Source organism: Crotalus tigris, unplaced genomic scaffold, assembly GCF_016545835.1.
Source record: "Crotalus tigris isolate CLP2741 ecotype Arizona unplaced genomic scaffold, ASM1654583v1 scf7180000019173.45859301935:6455823, whole genome shotgun sequence".
Classification (NCBI taxonomy): Eukaryota; Metazoa; Chordata; class Lepidosauria; order Squamata; family Viperidae; genus Crotalus; species Crotalus tigris.
Window position 1 is genome coordinate 6,436,346 of NW_024097414.1, and position 16,628 is coordinate 6,452,973.

The 16,628-nt window shown below is 53.0% G+C and overlaps 3 protein-coding genes across 16 annotated transcripts; 1 reads left to right on the forward strand and 2 right to left on the reverse strand.

Moving 5' to 3' along the window:
* Window positions 1-156: 156 nt before the first annotated feature.
* Window positions 157-5,528, forward strand: BFAR (bifunctional apoptosis regulator). Of its 14 annotated transcripts, none has more exons than XM_039360305.1 (10): window positions 157-248; window positions 895-1,072; window positions 1,522-1,580; window positions 1,668-1,923; window positions 2,397-2,598; window positions 3,068-3,237; window positions 3,530-3,674; window positions 3,931-4,104; window positions 4,248-4,450; window positions 4,858-5,528. In XM_039360305.1, the coding sequence occupies exons 4-10, from the start codon at window positions 1,676-1,678 to the stop codon at window positions 5,048-5,050; spliced, it is 1,335 nt and encodes a 444-aa protein (XP_039216239.1). In that variant the 5' UTR covers window positions 157-248; window positions 895-1,072; window positions 1,522-1,580; window positions 1,668-1,675; the 3' UTR covers window positions 5,051-5,528. The 14 variants fall into 14 exon arrangements, with proteins under 14 accessions (XP_039216239.1, XP_039216243.1, XP_039216237.1 ...); XM_039360309.1 differs by having other exon boundaries at window positions 895-1,019; XM_039360313.1 differs by having other exon boundaries at window positions 238-252; window positions 895-1,019.
* On the reverse strand, window positions 5,460-9,888 carry PLA2G10 (phospholipase A2 group X). Its single transcript, XM_039360326.1, has 4 exons — window positions 9,072-9,888; window positions 7,800-7,959; window positions 6,583-6,689; window positions 5,460-6,443 (listed from the first exon to the last, which is right to left on the reverse strand). Exons 1-4 carry the CDS (start codon window positions 9,124-9,126, stop codon window positions 6,295-6,297), a joined length of 471 nt encoding a protein of 156 aa, XP_039216260.1. The 5' UTR covers window positions 9,127-9,888; the 3' UTR covers window positions 5,460-6,294.
* Window positions 9,889-12,304: 2,416 nt separating this feature from the next.
* LOC120315741 (alpha-N-acetylgalactosaminidase-like) lies at window positions 12,305-14,516 on the reverse strand (the record flags this gene model as incomplete). The annotated part of the gene is made up of 3 exons (XM_039360574.1): window positions 12,305-13,690; window positions 13,906-14,103; window positions 14,379-14,516. Coding segments are annotated over 3 exons (597 nt in total), but the record flags the coding sequence as incomplete, so codon positions are not given.
* Between the last annotated feature and the right edge of the window lie 2,112 nt (window positions 14,517-16,628).

Below are 16,628 nucleotides of genomic sequence, written 5' to 3' on the forward strand. Positions count from 1 at the left end.
AAGACCACCCTGGGGGGCAGCTGCGGCCCTTCTGAGCCTGGACTACCTCGCAGGGCTGTTAGCAGCTCTTCCTCGCCTCCCCCCCGCCCCGCTGCCCGGGAATGAACGGCAGGGGGCACTGTGGCAGGTCCGCGTTCGGCAGAGCGCCCCCTCTCGCGCAGGCGCGCTGCCGGTTCAGGCGTGAGAAGGCACGGGTGGCACGCATGCGCGGCAGGAAGTGGCTGTCTGAGGGGCTCCGCGGCCCCCCGGTGAGTGAGCGGCGCTCCGGTGTCTTGTCGCCCTCCTGGCGGCGGCTGGTGGTGGGGCAGCGGCCGTTCTCGGTTCTCGACGCCAATTTGCCTCGGTCCCGTGGCTTTGCGTCGCTGCGCCCCTCCCTCCCCCGCCGCTGGCATCCCCAGGTAGACTGCCCCTGCCTCCGGAGGCTCCTCCGGACCTCCCCCCGCAACGCCGGACGCCCAGCAGCCCTGATCGCCCCGGGCCGCCTCCCAGGAGGGTCCTGCGGTGCGGAAGGGCTTTCCCGCCCTGCGGGCAGGAGTAGCTGCCCTGGGGCCGACCGGGGGTCCGAGTGGCCATCGTCCCGGGCGGAGGGGGCTGCAAGTGGGGGAGGGGTAGACTGCCTCTGAAGCGGGGGGCTGCGCTTGCCCGAGACTCCTTCAATGAATACCTAGATGGTTGCTCTTGTTCCCGCTGGAGAGTAAGTAAAAAACGCTTTATGTCCTGTTGGATGAAGCCCCGGAGTGCCTGCGTGCTTCCTCCACGGCCGCTCCGGCAAAGCCCTCCGTGCTTGTGTGTGTGTGTGTGTTAGAATGCTCCAGCGAACAAAATAGAATTTTCTCTCTGCCTCGACAACAAACAAGAGCAGTTCTTTCCCACTTCCCTCCTGAAATGCTGCAGAATTCGAATATTCTCTCCTGTTTCGGGTGAGCCTGGGAGGATAAGAAAGGAGCTCCGAAAGGCCTTCAAGCAATGCTTTAATTCTGCTTTGTAGAAAAAAGAGTCAAACCCAGCTTCTCTTTGAGGTCAGCTTCTCAGTTCACAAGGAATTCTGTTCTCAATAGTCTGCTTTGCTAAGGTGAGGATAAATAACTGATTGCAGATAGAGAGGAGCTACTTTCAGAGGCTGATTTGCACTGAAGTAGCAACACAGAGGTGTGTTCTTTTAGGATATAGGATGTTTGCACTTCAGTAAGAAAAACAGCCAGGTGTTTAATGATGGTCAGAATTGGGGATTTATTACAAAGCAATTCTACCGTTCCTTTACATGCCCAGAGTATTCAGCAATATCTTTACTTTGTTTTTTTTTATCTTGTTGCTTTAAATCAAACCACCTTTTTGACCCACTTAAAAATCTTGGTGTGCATAAGACACAGTACTATGGAGACTAATGCTCATGTTGCATAGTTAATTGATCTTTTTCCATTTCTACCCAGAAGGAAGGCAAAACTGGTAATAGTAAAAATATAAAATGAATCTAAATTCCACAAATGATGGTCCTTATTAACTGGAGCAATTATAATCTAGGAAGCATTTCAGGAGCTGCTAAGAACTTCTCCATGAGACAAACAATTCCTGTCTCTGAGGTGTGTAGAAACTAAAGGGGCCTCTTTTGCCATCTTCCAGTTGCCCTGAGGGCTGGAGAATGTGAGGCCACTGTCGTCTCTTGTCAGCCACAGACATGGAGGAGGAGAGCCTTCCTTCGCCAGCAGACAGGCTGGATGCTCCAGGGATCAGCCGGCGGGTCTCCGCCAGCGAGTTCTCCTGCCACTGCTGCTACGACATTCTCATCAACCCCACCACCTTGAACTGCGGGCACAGCTTCTGCCGGCACTGTCTGGCGTTATGGTGGATGTCTTCCAAGAAGAACGAGTGTCCGGAGTGCCGGGAAAAATGGGAAGGGTTCCCAAAAGTCAACATCCTCCTCAGGTGAACATTGCCTGCCAGCTTCGCCCACCCCAGTTGCCAGGCTGAGACCCAAGCAATGGTTCCAAGACATTCAGAGGCGAGCGGGTGGGGGGAGGCAAGTTGGCCTAGGGCTTGTTTCTCTGCCCTAGCCAGGAGCCTTGGTGCCTCCCCAACTGCGCCTTGGGGCACATCAGGAGGGAGTGACTGAATGCCGTCCTTTGGCCTAGTTGCCTCTGCTCTTAGCAGGGTGCGGCCTTGGCAAGAAGCCAGCCTGACGTTGCATTGCTTCCTCCAAAGGCAGACGGGTCTTCCTTCCCCAACCCACTGCAAGGTGGGCAGAGCCAAACAAAGATTACTAGGAGAACCAGCAAGTGATTCCTGTTGAAGGATTTGGGCAGGCCTGAGTCGGGATGCTCTGGACGTGTCTCTCGCTGCAAATTAGAAAAGGCTTTTCCAGAAACCAAAGTCGGCTCAAGCAGTTTTTTCCCTTCCAGGAATGCCGTTGAAAAGTTGTTCCCGGTTGCCATTGAGCAGCGCAAAGACGACATCCTGCAAAACCACGAGGCAACGCAAAGTCTGGCTGCCTTTCAGAAGTATGGGAGCGACCAGCCCACGGCAGCCCCCAGTGCCGGGAGGGTGAACCCGCCTGGAGGAGGCTTTTTTTCCGGTGTCCTGACCGCGTTGACCTGCGTGGCGGTACAGCTCCCCGAGGACATTTTTCACAAGCACTGCCACGACGGGCGGGGGGAGGCCTTGCAGGGCACCGTTTGAGCAGTGGAGCCGAGCAGGCTCTGCAAGGGAGGCTGAGCTTCCAGTGTGGTTCTCTGACTGCCTGCATGGAAACCAGGGAGGGGGCTTGGCTGCCCGCCCAATTTCTGTCCCCCGCACGTGGCTGCCACTTTCTCTTTGGCGCTCAGGAAGCGAGGCTGAAGGGCAGTGGCTGTGGCTGGCTGGCCTCTTGTGCCACCTGATCCCAAAGAACTGGCCACATGTGGCTTATTGAAAACAGTGTTCCTCAGACATTAAGGTATAATTTAAAGTTGCTTGCAACCAGGCATGGATGGCTTGTCAAATCAGACTTTGAACATGATGCTTATTGTAGTTGCTTTAAACACCCCGAGCCCCTCCCCAGCCCAGCCTCAGATGCTCTCCATTGGTCTCTTAGGTGGTTTTGCTGGGCTACCATTGGAGCAGCCGGGAGTCAGAGGACAGCCTGTTGGTCCACAAGCCTGTCGCCAAATGGACGGCAGAGGAGGTGGCCCACTGGCTTGGGCAACTGGGGCCTTGGACGTCCCTCTACAAGGAGAGGTTCCTGCAGGAGAGGGTGAATGGACGGTGAGTCAGAATGTTTGGGCGGAGGGAGGATGGGAGGATTTGAACACAAAGCTTTGCCTGTCATTCTCGGGGGATGTGCAAATGGGGACAAACGTGCTGATGTTCATGGCCTGCTTGGGAGTCATAGGCGATTGGCTGCTACCTCGCCAAGGATTTCTGCTCCCTTTAGAGTTTCATTTTGCTCTGGGTGAAAATGTCTGTGACTTCTTAAAAGTCTCTGATGGAGACTTTCGGGCTTTGCAGTGCTAGAGCCGGGCACCGGGTTCTCTGGCCTGAATGGTTCATCTTGCAGGCTGCTTCTGACGCTGACCGATGAAGAACTCAGACAGGCTCCTTACCAGGTGGAGAACAGCAGCCACAGAAAAGCCATCACAATGGAACTCGAGTGGGTGAAGATTCGGGGGGTGAAGCCGCCACAAAACCTCTGGGAGTACAAAGTGAGTGTCTGCTGCAGGGTCAAGTGGAGCCGTTGGTCGTTTCTCTTGACCGTTCAGACTGTTCGGATCCAGAGGATCAAAACCGAAGGCCAGCAGCCCTGGCCTCTTCACCCTCCTGGCTGATGGGACTTAGAGGGGGTCTTCTCCCACATCTCACGTCCCAGGCCTAGCAAGCAGCATCGTGCCTGGGAGAGCCCGGCCAGTGGCGGAGCAAAGTCCCTGGCCATTTCGTCCATAAATGTCCCTGGCCTTGCAGGCGGTGCAGCCCGGAAAATCGCTGTTCCTGCTCTACGCTTTGAAGAGCTCCCCTCGGCTCACCCTGCTGTACTTGTACCTGTCGGATTACAGCAACACCTTCCTGCCCTTCATCCACACCATCTGCCCGGTGCCGGAGGACGAGGAGCTTGCAGACGTTATTGCAAAACTGCATGTAAGTGTGGGGTCCCGGGCAGTTTGGCTTTCGATCCTGGCAAGAAGCAAAGGGTGTCTGCGCCTCCAGCTGTTGCTCTGGAGCTGCCGAGGCTCCCCCAAGAGGGCTGTGAGGCAGCTGGTGCTCGTCTTCTGTCTCTGCAGGACCACAAGGACCCGGTGTGGAAACAGTGGCGGGAATTCCTGGTGAAGTTTGCTTTTCTGCCCTATCAGCTGCTTGCCGAGTTCGCTTGGGACTGGCTGGAGGTCCATTACTGGACCTCCCGCTTCATCATTGTGAATGCTATGCTGCTCTCTGTGCTGGAGCTGCTCTCCTTCTGGCGACTCTGGTCAAGGCGGGAGCTGAAGTGAGTCCTTTGCCTCCCTCCTGGCCGGGGGGGGGGTGTCTTAATGACAGACTTAAATTATTGGCCACAGTTACATTGGTCCATCTCAAAGGAAGACTTTCCTAGCTTTTCCTGCTCCAGCACAGAGGAAGCCTGCTCAGAGGGACCTACTTGAAAACAGTCCATCTTTAGGCTCTGCCCTTCACAAAAAGTCCCCCCTCCCGGGCTCGGCATTCATGCCGTTCGTTTCCTTTCAAGCTCATCCCTACCCTCCTTTCCATCTCAGGATAGCCCGATACGTCCGGCCTGGCCGGTATTGCAAGGACAAACAGGGCCTGCAAAAGACCCGGGATATCGATGGGGTGAATCTAAAAGCTGCCAAGCCCAGATGTTAACCCTGTTCTCTCTCTTCCCCTCCTTCTTTTCAGAAGAATTCCCTACCGGATGTGGAGCCACTTCTGGAAAATGTCAACCCAGGGATTCCTAATGGCCATTTTCTGGCCATTTATTCCCCAGTTTGCCTGCAATTGCCTCTTTTACTGGGCTTTGTACTTCAACCCGATCATTAATATTGACCTTGTAGTGAAGGAAGTCCGTCGGCTGGAAACCCAAGTCCTGTGAGGCAGAGGATCCTGGCCTTGGGACGGCCGGACCCTCCACCGTCTGGGGCAGGATGCTAAGGGATCAGCTCTGTCCTTCTGCACTTCTAAATCAGCTGATACTTCCTCCATGGGTAACTGAACCGTCTAGTTTTGCAGCTCTTTGCGTGCCCCACTTCCTTTTCAGGGGCAAGAGGCACTTTTTCCCGGGGGCAGAGAAGATGTAATGTTTGCATAATCCAAACTCTTAGTTTGAGCCGACTGAAGCAGGGGTTGCAAACTCTTTGGAAAAGGATACCTTTCGTGTAAATAGGTGAATGGGTTTCTCTGTGTGTCTAAATCTCCTCTGTGTTGCTTTGTGTTAAATCTCTGGTGAAACCAAGACGATCATGTTAAATGTGATGTCCCTATAAATGAAATTTGACTCTGCATTTGTATTAACATGATCTTTAAATTTGCATAGAACATTTTTACAAATTAAATAATATTTTCTAAAAGTAGCAATATTTGTTTTTTTCACCCAGTATTCCCTCCTTCCCTTTCTTGTTTAGATTGTGAGGTAGGCTGGACCGAACAATGGCTAGTCTCCTGGCTGCCTGGTGATCATCAGTGTCCAGGCTGTGATGACGGGAGTTGAACCTTGCTATGTTCATTAAACTAGTTCTTTTCTATGCCCTCCCTTGCCGCCCTGGGTGCTCTTTCTTTCTGTACAGTAATGGAATGTGGGAATGACCAGGGGAGGGGGAAGAAGGTCAGAAAAGCCCTCCCAAGCTTCTTGGGCTGTAAAGGAGATGGGGAGAGATTTGGACTTTCAGACTTGCAAGATTCTGTTAATGTAGCTTTACAATAAAGTAGAAATAGTCCATCTGGTCGTGTTTCTTCTCTTTTCTACCTCGCATGGCTGACACCAATCTTGTAAGTTCTAAAATTTCTCTCCTGTCTCCTTCTCCTTTACAACCACAAAACTAGGGAGGGGCTCTTCTAACCCTCTTGCTCCTCCCACTTTCCTGCTGAGGGCTAAGTTGCCTTTTCTCTGACCATCCCTGGCTGCCTCTCTTTGCCCAGTCTCATTCCCACGTGCCATTACTCACTAGTTCAAAATTTTGCATCCCAAAGGAGTTGGGCTTGCGCTGGGTGACATCCTGGAAGTGAGATCCCAGCATTGCCCACAGACTCTCCCAGTGCAGCAGGACGAGGCTGGGCCCTCCGAGGGGGAGTAGCCTGAATTGGAAGGTGGACAGGCAGAGAAGCTGCGCAAGGGGAGCGTCAGTCGTCTGGGCAGGTGGGCCCCTTCTCTCCACACTGGGTGTCTGGCCAGAACAAATAGGTCATGTTGTAGGGAGCTTTTGCCAGGCACTTGGCTGCGCTGCGGTCACACTCACAAGCCATCTTTTGGCACTTGTCTTCGATGTCGTCTGCAAAAGGAAAAGAGACCAACAAGCAGTGAAGCCACATGAGTTGCCACACGAAGCTTTCCAAGTAGGCTGGATGGGGCACCTGGAAGGGTGGATGCTCCGGCCTGTCCTTCTGCCGCTTTTCTCTCGAGCAACTCACCACACTTGGCTTTGCTGTCCTGGCACTCCCAGGGGTACCACCGCATCTTCGGGGCGCAGCTCTCCTCCTCGGCTCTTGTATAGCAACAGTCGTGCTTAAAGCAGCACCTGTCAGAACCAGAGGAGACCCACTGAGCCAAACTCAGGTGAGCCCCCTCACCCACCCCCTCTCAGCCTGCTGGTCAGGAGTGGACGCTGTGCTTCCTGCAATAGGCAATGGTGCTTACTCAGGTGGGTGATCATTTTTATATCTATAATGTAGATAGATGGTGTGTGGTAAAGACAACTTTTGGAGAATTAATTATTGCTCTTTTGGACAGTTGGAGCTCCAAGCCGCCAAGGGAGCTGCTCTTTCCTCATGTTGCATCCTCGTACCTGAAGCGGCTTCTGTGCAGAAACGCAGGAGGGCTGTTTCCCCAATTCCCCAGTGCTATCACTTTCAACTTCATTTTAGCTTCCCCCAATAATCCTGAATAATTTATAGTTGAGCTGGATTTGGAGGTATCCCATTCAAGGGCCAGTCCCAGGGGTCCATTAGGGCAGCTGGCAGGAGGAGCGCCCAGAGGCCATCCAAAGCCCCTAGTTCTACACGGTGCTGTGGCAGCTTAATTTGATGTGAAACCAGTGCCCAGCTGGCCTCTACCCCTGCCTTTAAAAACGAAGCTGGGCAGCTGGCCCACATCAGCCAGGATGTGGGCTAAAATACGAACAAAGGAAAACATGTTTCCTGGCCAAAATGGGTCCATCACTCCTGGCTGGACTTGACCTTCGCAACTGAAGCAAAGGTCTCATTCTGCCAAACTAGTGGAAGCGAAAGAACATGCGTTTCCAACTGCTTAAAATACACTACAGCTAAATATTACTCTTTGGGGAAGCTTCTATTCTGAGTTTGGTTTATAGCGATGGCAGGATGTGGTGGAAGGAGGGTGGCTTGGTATCGCCTGAGCCTTCTCAGGATGATGTGCCTTCCACGTTTGCACTTTCAGTTACAGGCGTGAACTCAGCCACTTCCCAGAATCCCTCCAACTGTGCGCACTCTTAAAAAAAGACTGCTGATCTCTTAAAAGCAAAAGCACCTGGCAGTTTCTCTTTTTAATCCATCTTCCCAGTTCCTTTGCCTCAGGATTCCAAGCCTAAGAAGCAGACCAGAGGGAGGCTGCTTGGCGCCCAGTGGGAGCCCTCGCCGGCCATGGGCAAGAGGCCAACGGGAGCACTTACCAGTCAACTTGGTCCTTGGGCCAACCACGGCCTCCCCAGCCACAGTAACATCCGTAGCGAATATAGGCCAGGGGCGTTCGCCCCGTAGTGCACTGGATCATCCCGGCCAGCTGGAGGATTCCTCTGCGGGGCCGAGAAGGGGTCTTGCCCAAAGGGCATCCTGCCATTGGGAAGGAAGGAAAGCAGCATCAGGAGGGCAGCTCTGGGGCGGGGGGGGGGGTCTTGCCTGTCCTCTGCTGCCATTCCCAGCTGACTCTGCTCCTGGTTAAAGGGGGTGGGGGGGCAATTCCAATAAAGCTGCCTAGCGGCCCCAGCGATCCACTTGAGAAGCAAGGGAAGAAGATGCACACATGAGGACAGCCTCTCATTCACGGAGGTGCCCCAAAGCAGGACCCACCCAAAGCTCTGACTCCCAAAGGAGCTCCACGTCCAGCAGCAGCAGCAGCAGAGGTCCCAAGAGATGCCCAGGGCTTTTTTCAAGGTGGGTTGCCGGGGTTCAAACAGGAGGTCGGAGGCTCCCCACCCCCAGCTTCCTGGGGCACTAACAGGAGCCCTCTTCCATCAGCCTTCTCGCTGGGCGTATGGAAGCTGTAACTGCCTTTTCCCATCTCCCTCTTCGCTTTACGGCATCAGGTAAACAGCACAAAAAGGGAAGCCACCTCCGTGGGAAGGCCAGGTGCAGCCCGCAAGGGGGCCAGGGGTGCTGGGAGAAAAGATTCTGTCAATCTATATTAGGATAAAGTAGAAATGGCTCCTCTGGTCATGTTTCCTGTCTGGTCTATCTCACAGGCTGACACCAATCTTGCAAATCCATAGGAACCCCAATACCTCAAATGACACTTGCCCATCACAGAGCGGAGTCCGAGGCAATTCCCCCAACATGCCCCTTGAAAAGCAGCAGGTCCCTTTCTCCGGGACTCCGTTTGGGCAGGTCACCCCCTTAAGCCGGCCCGGAAATGCGCCCCCCCCATCAAGCCAGAGACGTGGGTTCAGCTCGATGACTTTGGGCCAGTCCCTCCCTCTCGGCCCTAGGAAGTAGACAATGGCAAGCCATTTCCAAAAAAAGTGGCCAAGAAAACTTCAGGGACCTGTCCAGACAATGGCCAGGAGTGAACACTAATTCGTTGTCACCAACCCTCCCCTTAACCTGGTTACCGAATTAACCCACACTCTGGATTCATCCCACGAACGCGTTCATACAAGCCCAAGGTCCCTCGGCAGCGCCGCCGGGGAGGGCACCCCGCGGGGAAAGAGGGCTCGCCGCCAACTCACCGCTCCGCACCAGCCCCAGCAGCAGCAGCAGCAGCGGCAGCAGCGGCGGGGCCATCAGCGACAATCCGGGGAGACGACCGATCCCGCGCTCTGCCCGTCCGTCCCGTCCAGGCGCCGCCGCGGAAGCCTCTGCTTCTCCCCGTCCGGCCGAGCGTTGCGCTTCTGCCGCCGCCTCTCGCCGGTCTTCATCCCCTTCTCCGCCCACGCGGCCGCCGCGCCCGCCCCACACGCGCCACACAGCCCGGGCGGAGCGGCGGCTGCTCAGGGCCCTCCGGGGCTCCCGCCGGCGTCGCCGCGAGGCTGTTGACGGGCGTCCCTTCGCAACTGCGGGGCCCGCCGCGCGCGAGAGAGGGGCAAGCGTGGCAAGCTGGAGCGCGCAGCGGTCCGTCTGTGGGGGCGGGGCAGCCCCCAGCCCCACCTGAAGGGCACCGCGAGCGCTCGCCCCCCCACTCCCCTCCCCCGCCCGTCAGCTTCCCGGGCTTCCGGTGCTGGGGAGCCTGCCCAGGCTTGGGGGTCCCGTGCCTCACCGTGGGGCTCAGCTAATGGCCGGCCGGACCTTTCTGTGGAAGTCGAAGGGCAGGCAGGATTGGGTTCCCTTGGAAAGCTCCCCCCCCCCCGTCTCAAAATGAAAGAGCTCAAGGACAGAGAGAGCCCAGGGAGCCAGCGGCACTCCAGCTGGGCCTCTGAGCTGCTGGGCCTGAGCCTGGGCGAAGGTGGTACCCGAGTGCAGCAAATGGGGGAGAAAAGGCCACCCGTTCGTTCTCCCGGCCCTGTCTCTCCCTGACCAGGTGCCCTTGTCTCTAATTAAGATTGTTTGTTCTAGATAACGTGGCAAGCATTGCGGGTGTTCCTGGCACAAGCGCTCCCTGGCATTCTTGTCATTCACTCTGGCTTTCAAAGGTGTTTGCGGCGGAAGACGCCCAGCAGCACAAGTAGTCTGAGGGCCTGGCAGCCGTCTTCCTGCTTTCTCTGAGTGATAGAAAGTGGTGTGTCTGCTGCAAAATGAATTCCACCCAGTCCCACATGACCTTGGACTTCCTGCACCTGGTCTCCCCAAAGGTCCCCTGCCCATTAGCTGGACCCTTCCTGCTGGCAGGGCTTATAAATAATCCCAACCTCGGCTTCTCTCTTCAGAAAGGGGGAGTTGAGCCTGAGCCCCTTCTTTTGGGTCATTTCATCGTGTCTGACTAGCACCACCAAAGCAGGATGGACTCGTTGGACAATCATGTGGGGCTGGCTCATCCCCCAGGACATCTTCCTTCCTCCAGCCTGCCCTTGGCACACCCCCAGCCCCTCTAGGATCTTCTTCCGGCTGCTCTCCTGCTCCTTAGGAGGAGGCCTACTTGAAGCCAGCTAAAGTTCTCTCTCAGACTTTTAACTTGCTATTTAACCTGATGGTGGATGACACTTCTTTGTCTCATGGCTTCTTTGCAAAGAAAGACAACCCCTTTCATGGGGGGGACACTGTGTCTCTCCCCCCCCCCTTGCAATGGAAATCAGGCTCCAGGCACACCACCAAAATTGCTACAGGAGACAACCTGAGCACTAACAGGCACACTGAAACTTTCTCAATATTTTTTTTCTCCTCCTGTATTTCCCAGAAGTGGCACCATGAACATCCAGCTAATTGAAGCTGTGGGCAGGTGACTTGCACTGGAAACACACCAACTTGCACAAGATGCCAGTGCAGCGTCTCCTGCCTGCACGCAAGGAGAGTTGGCCGAGACATGGTTCCAGGATTTTCACCACCACCTCCTTTCTGTAGACAACCCTGGGGCTGGTTACTCTCTTGCCCTATTTCCCCTGGCTCCAAAGGAGACCCAGTAAAAAGAATCTGTTTTATAATATTTGTCCAGCTGGCATCACAACAAGGCACTTTAGCAGCAGGTTCCAGATACTATTGTGTTCTCGCAGCTGCAGGAACTGGCATGAGTGCAAACAGCCATCCTGGCAGCTGTAGGCTGAATGAGTCCTTTGCAGTTTTGTGTGTGAATTATCCCTCTTCCTGTGCAGAAGCCCCAAAAGACGCCCTGGTCCCAGGACCGCTCCTGTTAATCTGAGCCTGAGGTGATATTCCTCATAGCTGTTTCTTGCTAAGATGTTGCCATCCGGGATTAAAGGACCTTGCAAAAATCCGGAGTATCTGAACAGCACAGTGAAAGTTGAGAGATGCATCACCCTGCTGGCTAACACTCCAGTTGCAATCCAGTAAAACCCCTTTCCACATGTGTCCTAGCTGAAACAGGATGTACGGTGGCTTCTTTCAGTGTGTGCCCTCTGGGTCTCAGCTGGGAGTTACTGACACACCTGGTAATATTGTAATCCCCTCCCCTAAATCATGTACGAGTGCATTGATTTTAATTTATTTTAAAGAGTCACATGTCTGATCATCTTAAAAACAGAACTCTGGACAGCTCTAACAACAATAAAACCCCCAAACCATAAAATTGTAAAACAACCCAAACCTGCTGCCGCCTTCATCCCCTAGGGATGCCCGGGTGCCTGGGTGAAAAACACATCTTGATGGCCCTCTGGAAGGCTGGGGGGGGGAGGGGGGAGGGAGAGCTGCCACTGGTGTCACTGATGAACAGGAAGCCGTGCACTCACTAACAACAGACCTTCCAGTTTAACGATTACAAAAATTGGTGCGAGTTTCATTGTAACAGTCACATGCATACGTGCAATTAGCAAATCATTTAGACCGGATACATTTTGCAATTATATATTTGGTTATCATTAATATATTAGTCATCATTTCCAAAATGATTTTGGATGTCTCATTTAAATATAACCACAGAATTAATAACTCAGTTGGTTCATCAGAAGACAACCTATAATTTCCTACACCATTTGGACTTTCGCCATTTAGCCAGAAGACATTAACCAAAAGGCTAATTGTACTCTGACTACATTATGTACTAATCCTTCTGATACTGAATGCAAAAGGTAGTTTTTCACGTTGACCTCCTTCCCTATGGAAACCCAGTTTGCTGTAAAGGATTCCGGGACATGTCAAATTCCCATAAGGCACAATCAGAGCATGGAAACGGCGACGCTTCTCAGAAGGTGCTCAAATCAGTCATGCGGCAATGTGTCTTTCACTGATGCTCAGGGTTGCTACTCTTGATCTTCCACATTTTGATGGGTAACTGCAAAATGGCGCATTGAGACTCCAAATTGGCAGCTTCTGCAGACTGAAGAGGTAGCCACAAACATGGACATTGGAGCAGGAAGACCTTCAGGGTTATTTATTACTGTGGCATTTCTCCACATAAATAAGAGATACATTCTAAAACTCAAAATATTGAAAAATAATACATATGTACCCTATCAGGATTCAGAACAGATGACTACAATCTGGATACGATCTTAAGGTGACCCAGATCAAGTGCATCAAAGCTCCTCCATTTTGGCTTCCCTCAAAGCAGCCACTTCTTCCCAGACCAAGGGCTTGCTCTAGCAGCCCTCTGAGGGAAAAAGAGCCGGGGGAGCCCCCAGTAGCCCCTCAGCCATGGAAAGTCTCTCCAGGAAGATCATCACATTCAAGAGCCTTTCGAGGGGGGTTAGGCCGGTGCCCAAACTGACCGCTGCCTGGGCTTGCCGGGCACCTCTCAGGCCTCTGCTCTGGCTTCGCTCGCCTTGCACAGCATGGCTGCCTTTTGGACCCTTTTGCTGGTTCTGCTGGCCACTCCCTCCGAATCTCCAAGCGGAAGCTGAATGTGGGCTTTCAGAGAAGATTTCTGTGGGGGAAAAAGAGATTTCGGGCTGGGTGAAGGAAAACAGGCCAATCAGAGACGTCTCCCCTCCTTTCTGAACCAGAGCAACATCAGCAACCTGCAAATCCCGCCCCTGCATGCAAACTTAATTGGTTCCTCTGCTTCCCCTCGTTTGGCCCAGCAGATGCTGGGTGCACCACCATATGAGACACGTTGGAGAGCAGGTGAACTGCCCCACCCCACCCCTCTGCCTCTCCTGGTTTTTGGAAGACAACAAATACTGGATTACTGGAGCAACTGAAACGAGAACCATTTAATTCCAGGGAAGATGAGCAGCTTCTGGATCCAGCCTCATTGAGAAGGGGATGCAGCCAGCATCAAAGCTGGTCCCTGCCTCGTGACAATCACTGAGTCCCAGCCAGGAGCATTGGCTACAGATGAGCTTTGGTGCAGGCCTGCAGTTGCAGTGAGCTCTCCATCCTTTGCACTTTGTGACATGAGACCCCTCTTGGGAGAAGCAGCACCAGCAGGACAGATAGGAAGTGGGGGGCTCACTTTACCTTCAGCTTCACTGCAAGGAGAAAGCAGCCAGTCCTTTCCAGAAATGCACCCTGGGCTCCCTCGCCCTCCGCAATGAAAGGATTAGCACAGCGGGTTCAGGAAGAGCAGCAGCACTCCAGTGGGCGTCACCTTGGCACTGATGGTGTCATTGAGGGCGTAAATGCCCATTGACAGCTTGCCCAGCACATCATAGAGCCTGTAGCCTGCTCTGCAGCCTGAGATTCCCAGAAGGCTCGGGGTTGTGGCAAATGACCGTGGGGCCCCATCAGTTCTGTTGTTCAGGACTGCGACCGCATACTGGCCATTGACCAGGGGCCTCTTCCATACTTCAAAGTTCTGCTTCTGTTTGAGAGACAAGCCGGGGCACAGAGCGGTGACCAGCCTTGCTCAGGCCACAGATACGTTTTTTCCCCCACCCAATTTGCTCAAAGACTCACAACAGCTCCTGCGCCCAGAGAAAGGCTGCCACCCAGTGGCAGAAGTGTCAGGGCAAGGGAACCGTTTTTCCCAAGCACAAGACAGCCCTGCTCTGGTGAAGAGATTTCCTTCACACATACCCTGGCCAGGAGTCTGCCTTGAACTCCCCTCAGGTCCTGGTTAATATAGATCAGGAGCGGATTCTGCAGCATGTCTTTGGCCTCCTCTGAGATGTTCCTCAGGTTGCAGGAGATGAAGAAGGGGGCTGCCAGGATCGCCCACAGCGCTGCCTGCACCTTCGACTGCTCGTGGCTCAGGCCAAAGTCACTGACAATCAGCTGGAAGGAGACAGGATGCCAGGCAGCCGGGAAGAGAAATCAAAGGAAGCCCCCCTTTGGGATCCCGCAGACCCCAGAAGCAGAGCTGCTGCGGAACTGTAGAGTTGGACACTGAAAGCAGAATTTCTATTTGTGCATTTCCCAGCCCACTTCTGCGCATTTTCCCCTCACCTTTCCTGGCAGCTGATCTTCAGGGTCCCTGAGGAATGGCCTCCAGATCTCAAACTCTTACCTGGGCTCAGGGGCTGGGTTGGAGGTAAGGAAGAGGGTCTCACCATGTCGGGGTCATTCCACCTTCCAGGCCCTGAGGCTGGCTGCAGGATATCCTGATTGTCTCCGTACCATTCAATGATGTGGAAGAGGCTGTTCCAAGCATCTTCAATGTCCGCGTAATTTCTCCAGAAATTACAAATCTGGCCCAGTAAGGTGTAATTCACCTTAATTAAAAGAAGCAGATGTATGCTTCTGAAATGAAAGACAGGCCTACTACGTATCGGAGAGAAGCAATTATAACTACTGCTATCCTGAAAACTGCTCAGTAGACCAAAGGAAAACCAAAAGAATTGCCACAACTAATGGAGTGGGGTCTTTGGCTGGAATACAGATTGGATTTTGATTTGATTTGCCATTTTGTGCTTTCTGGAAGGATAGGTGCTCTGCAATTTTGCTAACTTCCCCCAGTCACGGCTGCATCGACTGATGTAGCGGCCAGGAGGAAGGGTGGGGACGCCTGCCGGATGAAACCTTCAGTCTTTTTGGAAAAGGCAGTGGAGAAAGGAGGTTACGCTCCCTGGATTTCCAGCCTAGAGCCTCCGCCGGATGGGTGACCCCCCCACCCCTTGCTGTGGCTATTAAGAAGGAACTGGGGGAAAACAGGTAAGTTGTCCTTGAGGATTCCCCCCCCCCCTTTTTTTGCCACTTTCAGTGAGGTTAAGGCTTTTCCTTTTAAAGAGACAGGGATGGAAATGGAGTAAGGTTGGGAGCCCAGTAAAAACCCCAAGAAGAAGCGGGGAAACAGGGTGGGAGGTTGCGATCGCCACGGCTCCTCTCAATATTGCAGTTTTGGTGGGGAATAGCGGGAGGGACCTCTCCAAGGGCCTTCCCACTAGCAGAGCTTGGCAGTCTACCGGAAAGGGCCTTTTCTGGCACACCTGGCAGGCCGTGCGACAGAATCTTTGGGTGATGCTCACGGGCCCCGCTTTCCGGGCATTTAGGGACAAGGTAAGAACGCATCTCTTTGGCTGAACTTTTGATTTCTGAGCAATCCTCTTGTGTAATTTTAACAGCGATTTCAATTGCGTTAATGTGGTTTGTAGATTACAGCGTTAGCGTTTTATGAAGCACTTTGATGGCAGAAGAAACAAAAATTGCCAACAAACTCAGAGTGCTTGGGTATGGTTAGGAGGGCACTGACTTTTCTAGGCTGCCCTATCTATGTTTCCTGGTAAAATACATGGGAAAATCCCATTGCAGGAAAATTCCAGTTAGGGTTACGTCACCATGAACTCCTAGAGCAAAATGGACATCGCCAACAAACTAGGAGTGCTTGGGTATGGTTAGGAGGGCACTGACTTTTCTAGGCTGCCCTATCTATGTTTCCTGGTAAAATGCATGGGAAAATCTCATTGGAGGAAAATTCCACTTAGGGTTAGGGTTACGTCTCCATGAACTCCTAGAGGAAAATAGACATCGCCAACAAACTCGGAGTGCTTGAGTATGGTTAGGAGGGCACTGACTTTTCTAGGCTGCCCTATCTATGTTTCCTGGTGGTAAAATACATGGGAAAATCCCATTGGAGGAAAATTCCACTTAGGGTTAGGGTTACGTCACCATGAACTCCTAGAGCAAAATGGACATCGCCAACAAACTCGGAGTGCTTGGGTATGGTTAGGAGAGCACTGACTTTCTAGGCTGCCCTATGTATTTTCCTGGTAAAATACATGGGAAAATCCCATTGGAGGAAAATTCCACTTAGGGTTAGGGTTACGTCACCGTGAACTCCTAGAGCAAAATGGACATCGCCAACAAACTCGGAGTGCTTGGGTATGGTTAGGAGGGCACTGACTTTTCTAGGCTGCCCTTCTATGTTTCCTGGTAAAATACATGGGAAAATCCCATTGGAGGAAAATTCCACTTAGGGTTAGGGTTACGTCACCGTGAACTCCTAGAGCAAAATGGACATCGCCAACTAACTCGGAGTGCTTGGGTATGGTTAGGAGGGCACTGACTTTTCTAGGCTGTCTTATCTATGTTTCCTGGTAAAATACACGGGAAAATCCCATTGGAGGAAAATTCAACTTAGGGTTAGGGTTACATCACCATGAACTCCTAGAGCAAATTGGACATCACCAACTAACTTATAGTGCTTGGGTATGGTTAGGAGGGCACTGACTTTTCTAGGCTGCCTTATCTATGTTTCCTGGTAAAATAACATGGAAAATCCCTTGGAGGAAAATTCCACTTAGGTTAAGGGTTACGTCACCGTGAACTCCTAGAGCAAATTGGACATCGCCCAACAATCGGAG

Bases quoted from the DNA above. Each gene is read 5' to 3' on its own strand.
- BFAR (XM_039360303.1), top strand. From the start codon at position 1,676: ATGGAGGAGGAGAGCCTTCCTTCGCCAGCAGACAGGCTGGATGCTCCA. The intron at 3,238-3,529 runs GTGAGTCAGAAT...TTCATCTTGCAG, and splicing joins CAGGAGAGGGTGAATGGACG to GCTGCTTCTGACGCTGACCG. The intron at 4,451-4,857 runs GTGAGTCCTTTG...CCTTCTTTTCAG, and splicing joins TGGTCAAGGCGGGAGCTGAA to AAGAATTCCCTACCGGATGT.
- PLA2G10 (XM_039360326.1), bottom strand. From the start codon at position 9,126: ATGGCCCCGCCGCTGCTGCCGCTGCTGCTGCTGCTGCTGGGGCTGGTG. The intron at 6,690-7,799 runs GTAAGTGCTCCC...TGGTTCTGACAG, and splicing joins CCCAAGGACCAAGTTGACTG to GTGCTGCTTTAAGCACGACT. The intron at 6,444-6,582 runs GTGAGTTGCTCG...TTCCTTTTGCAG, and splicing joins GGACAGCAAAGCCAAGTGTG to ACGACATCGAAGACAAGTGC.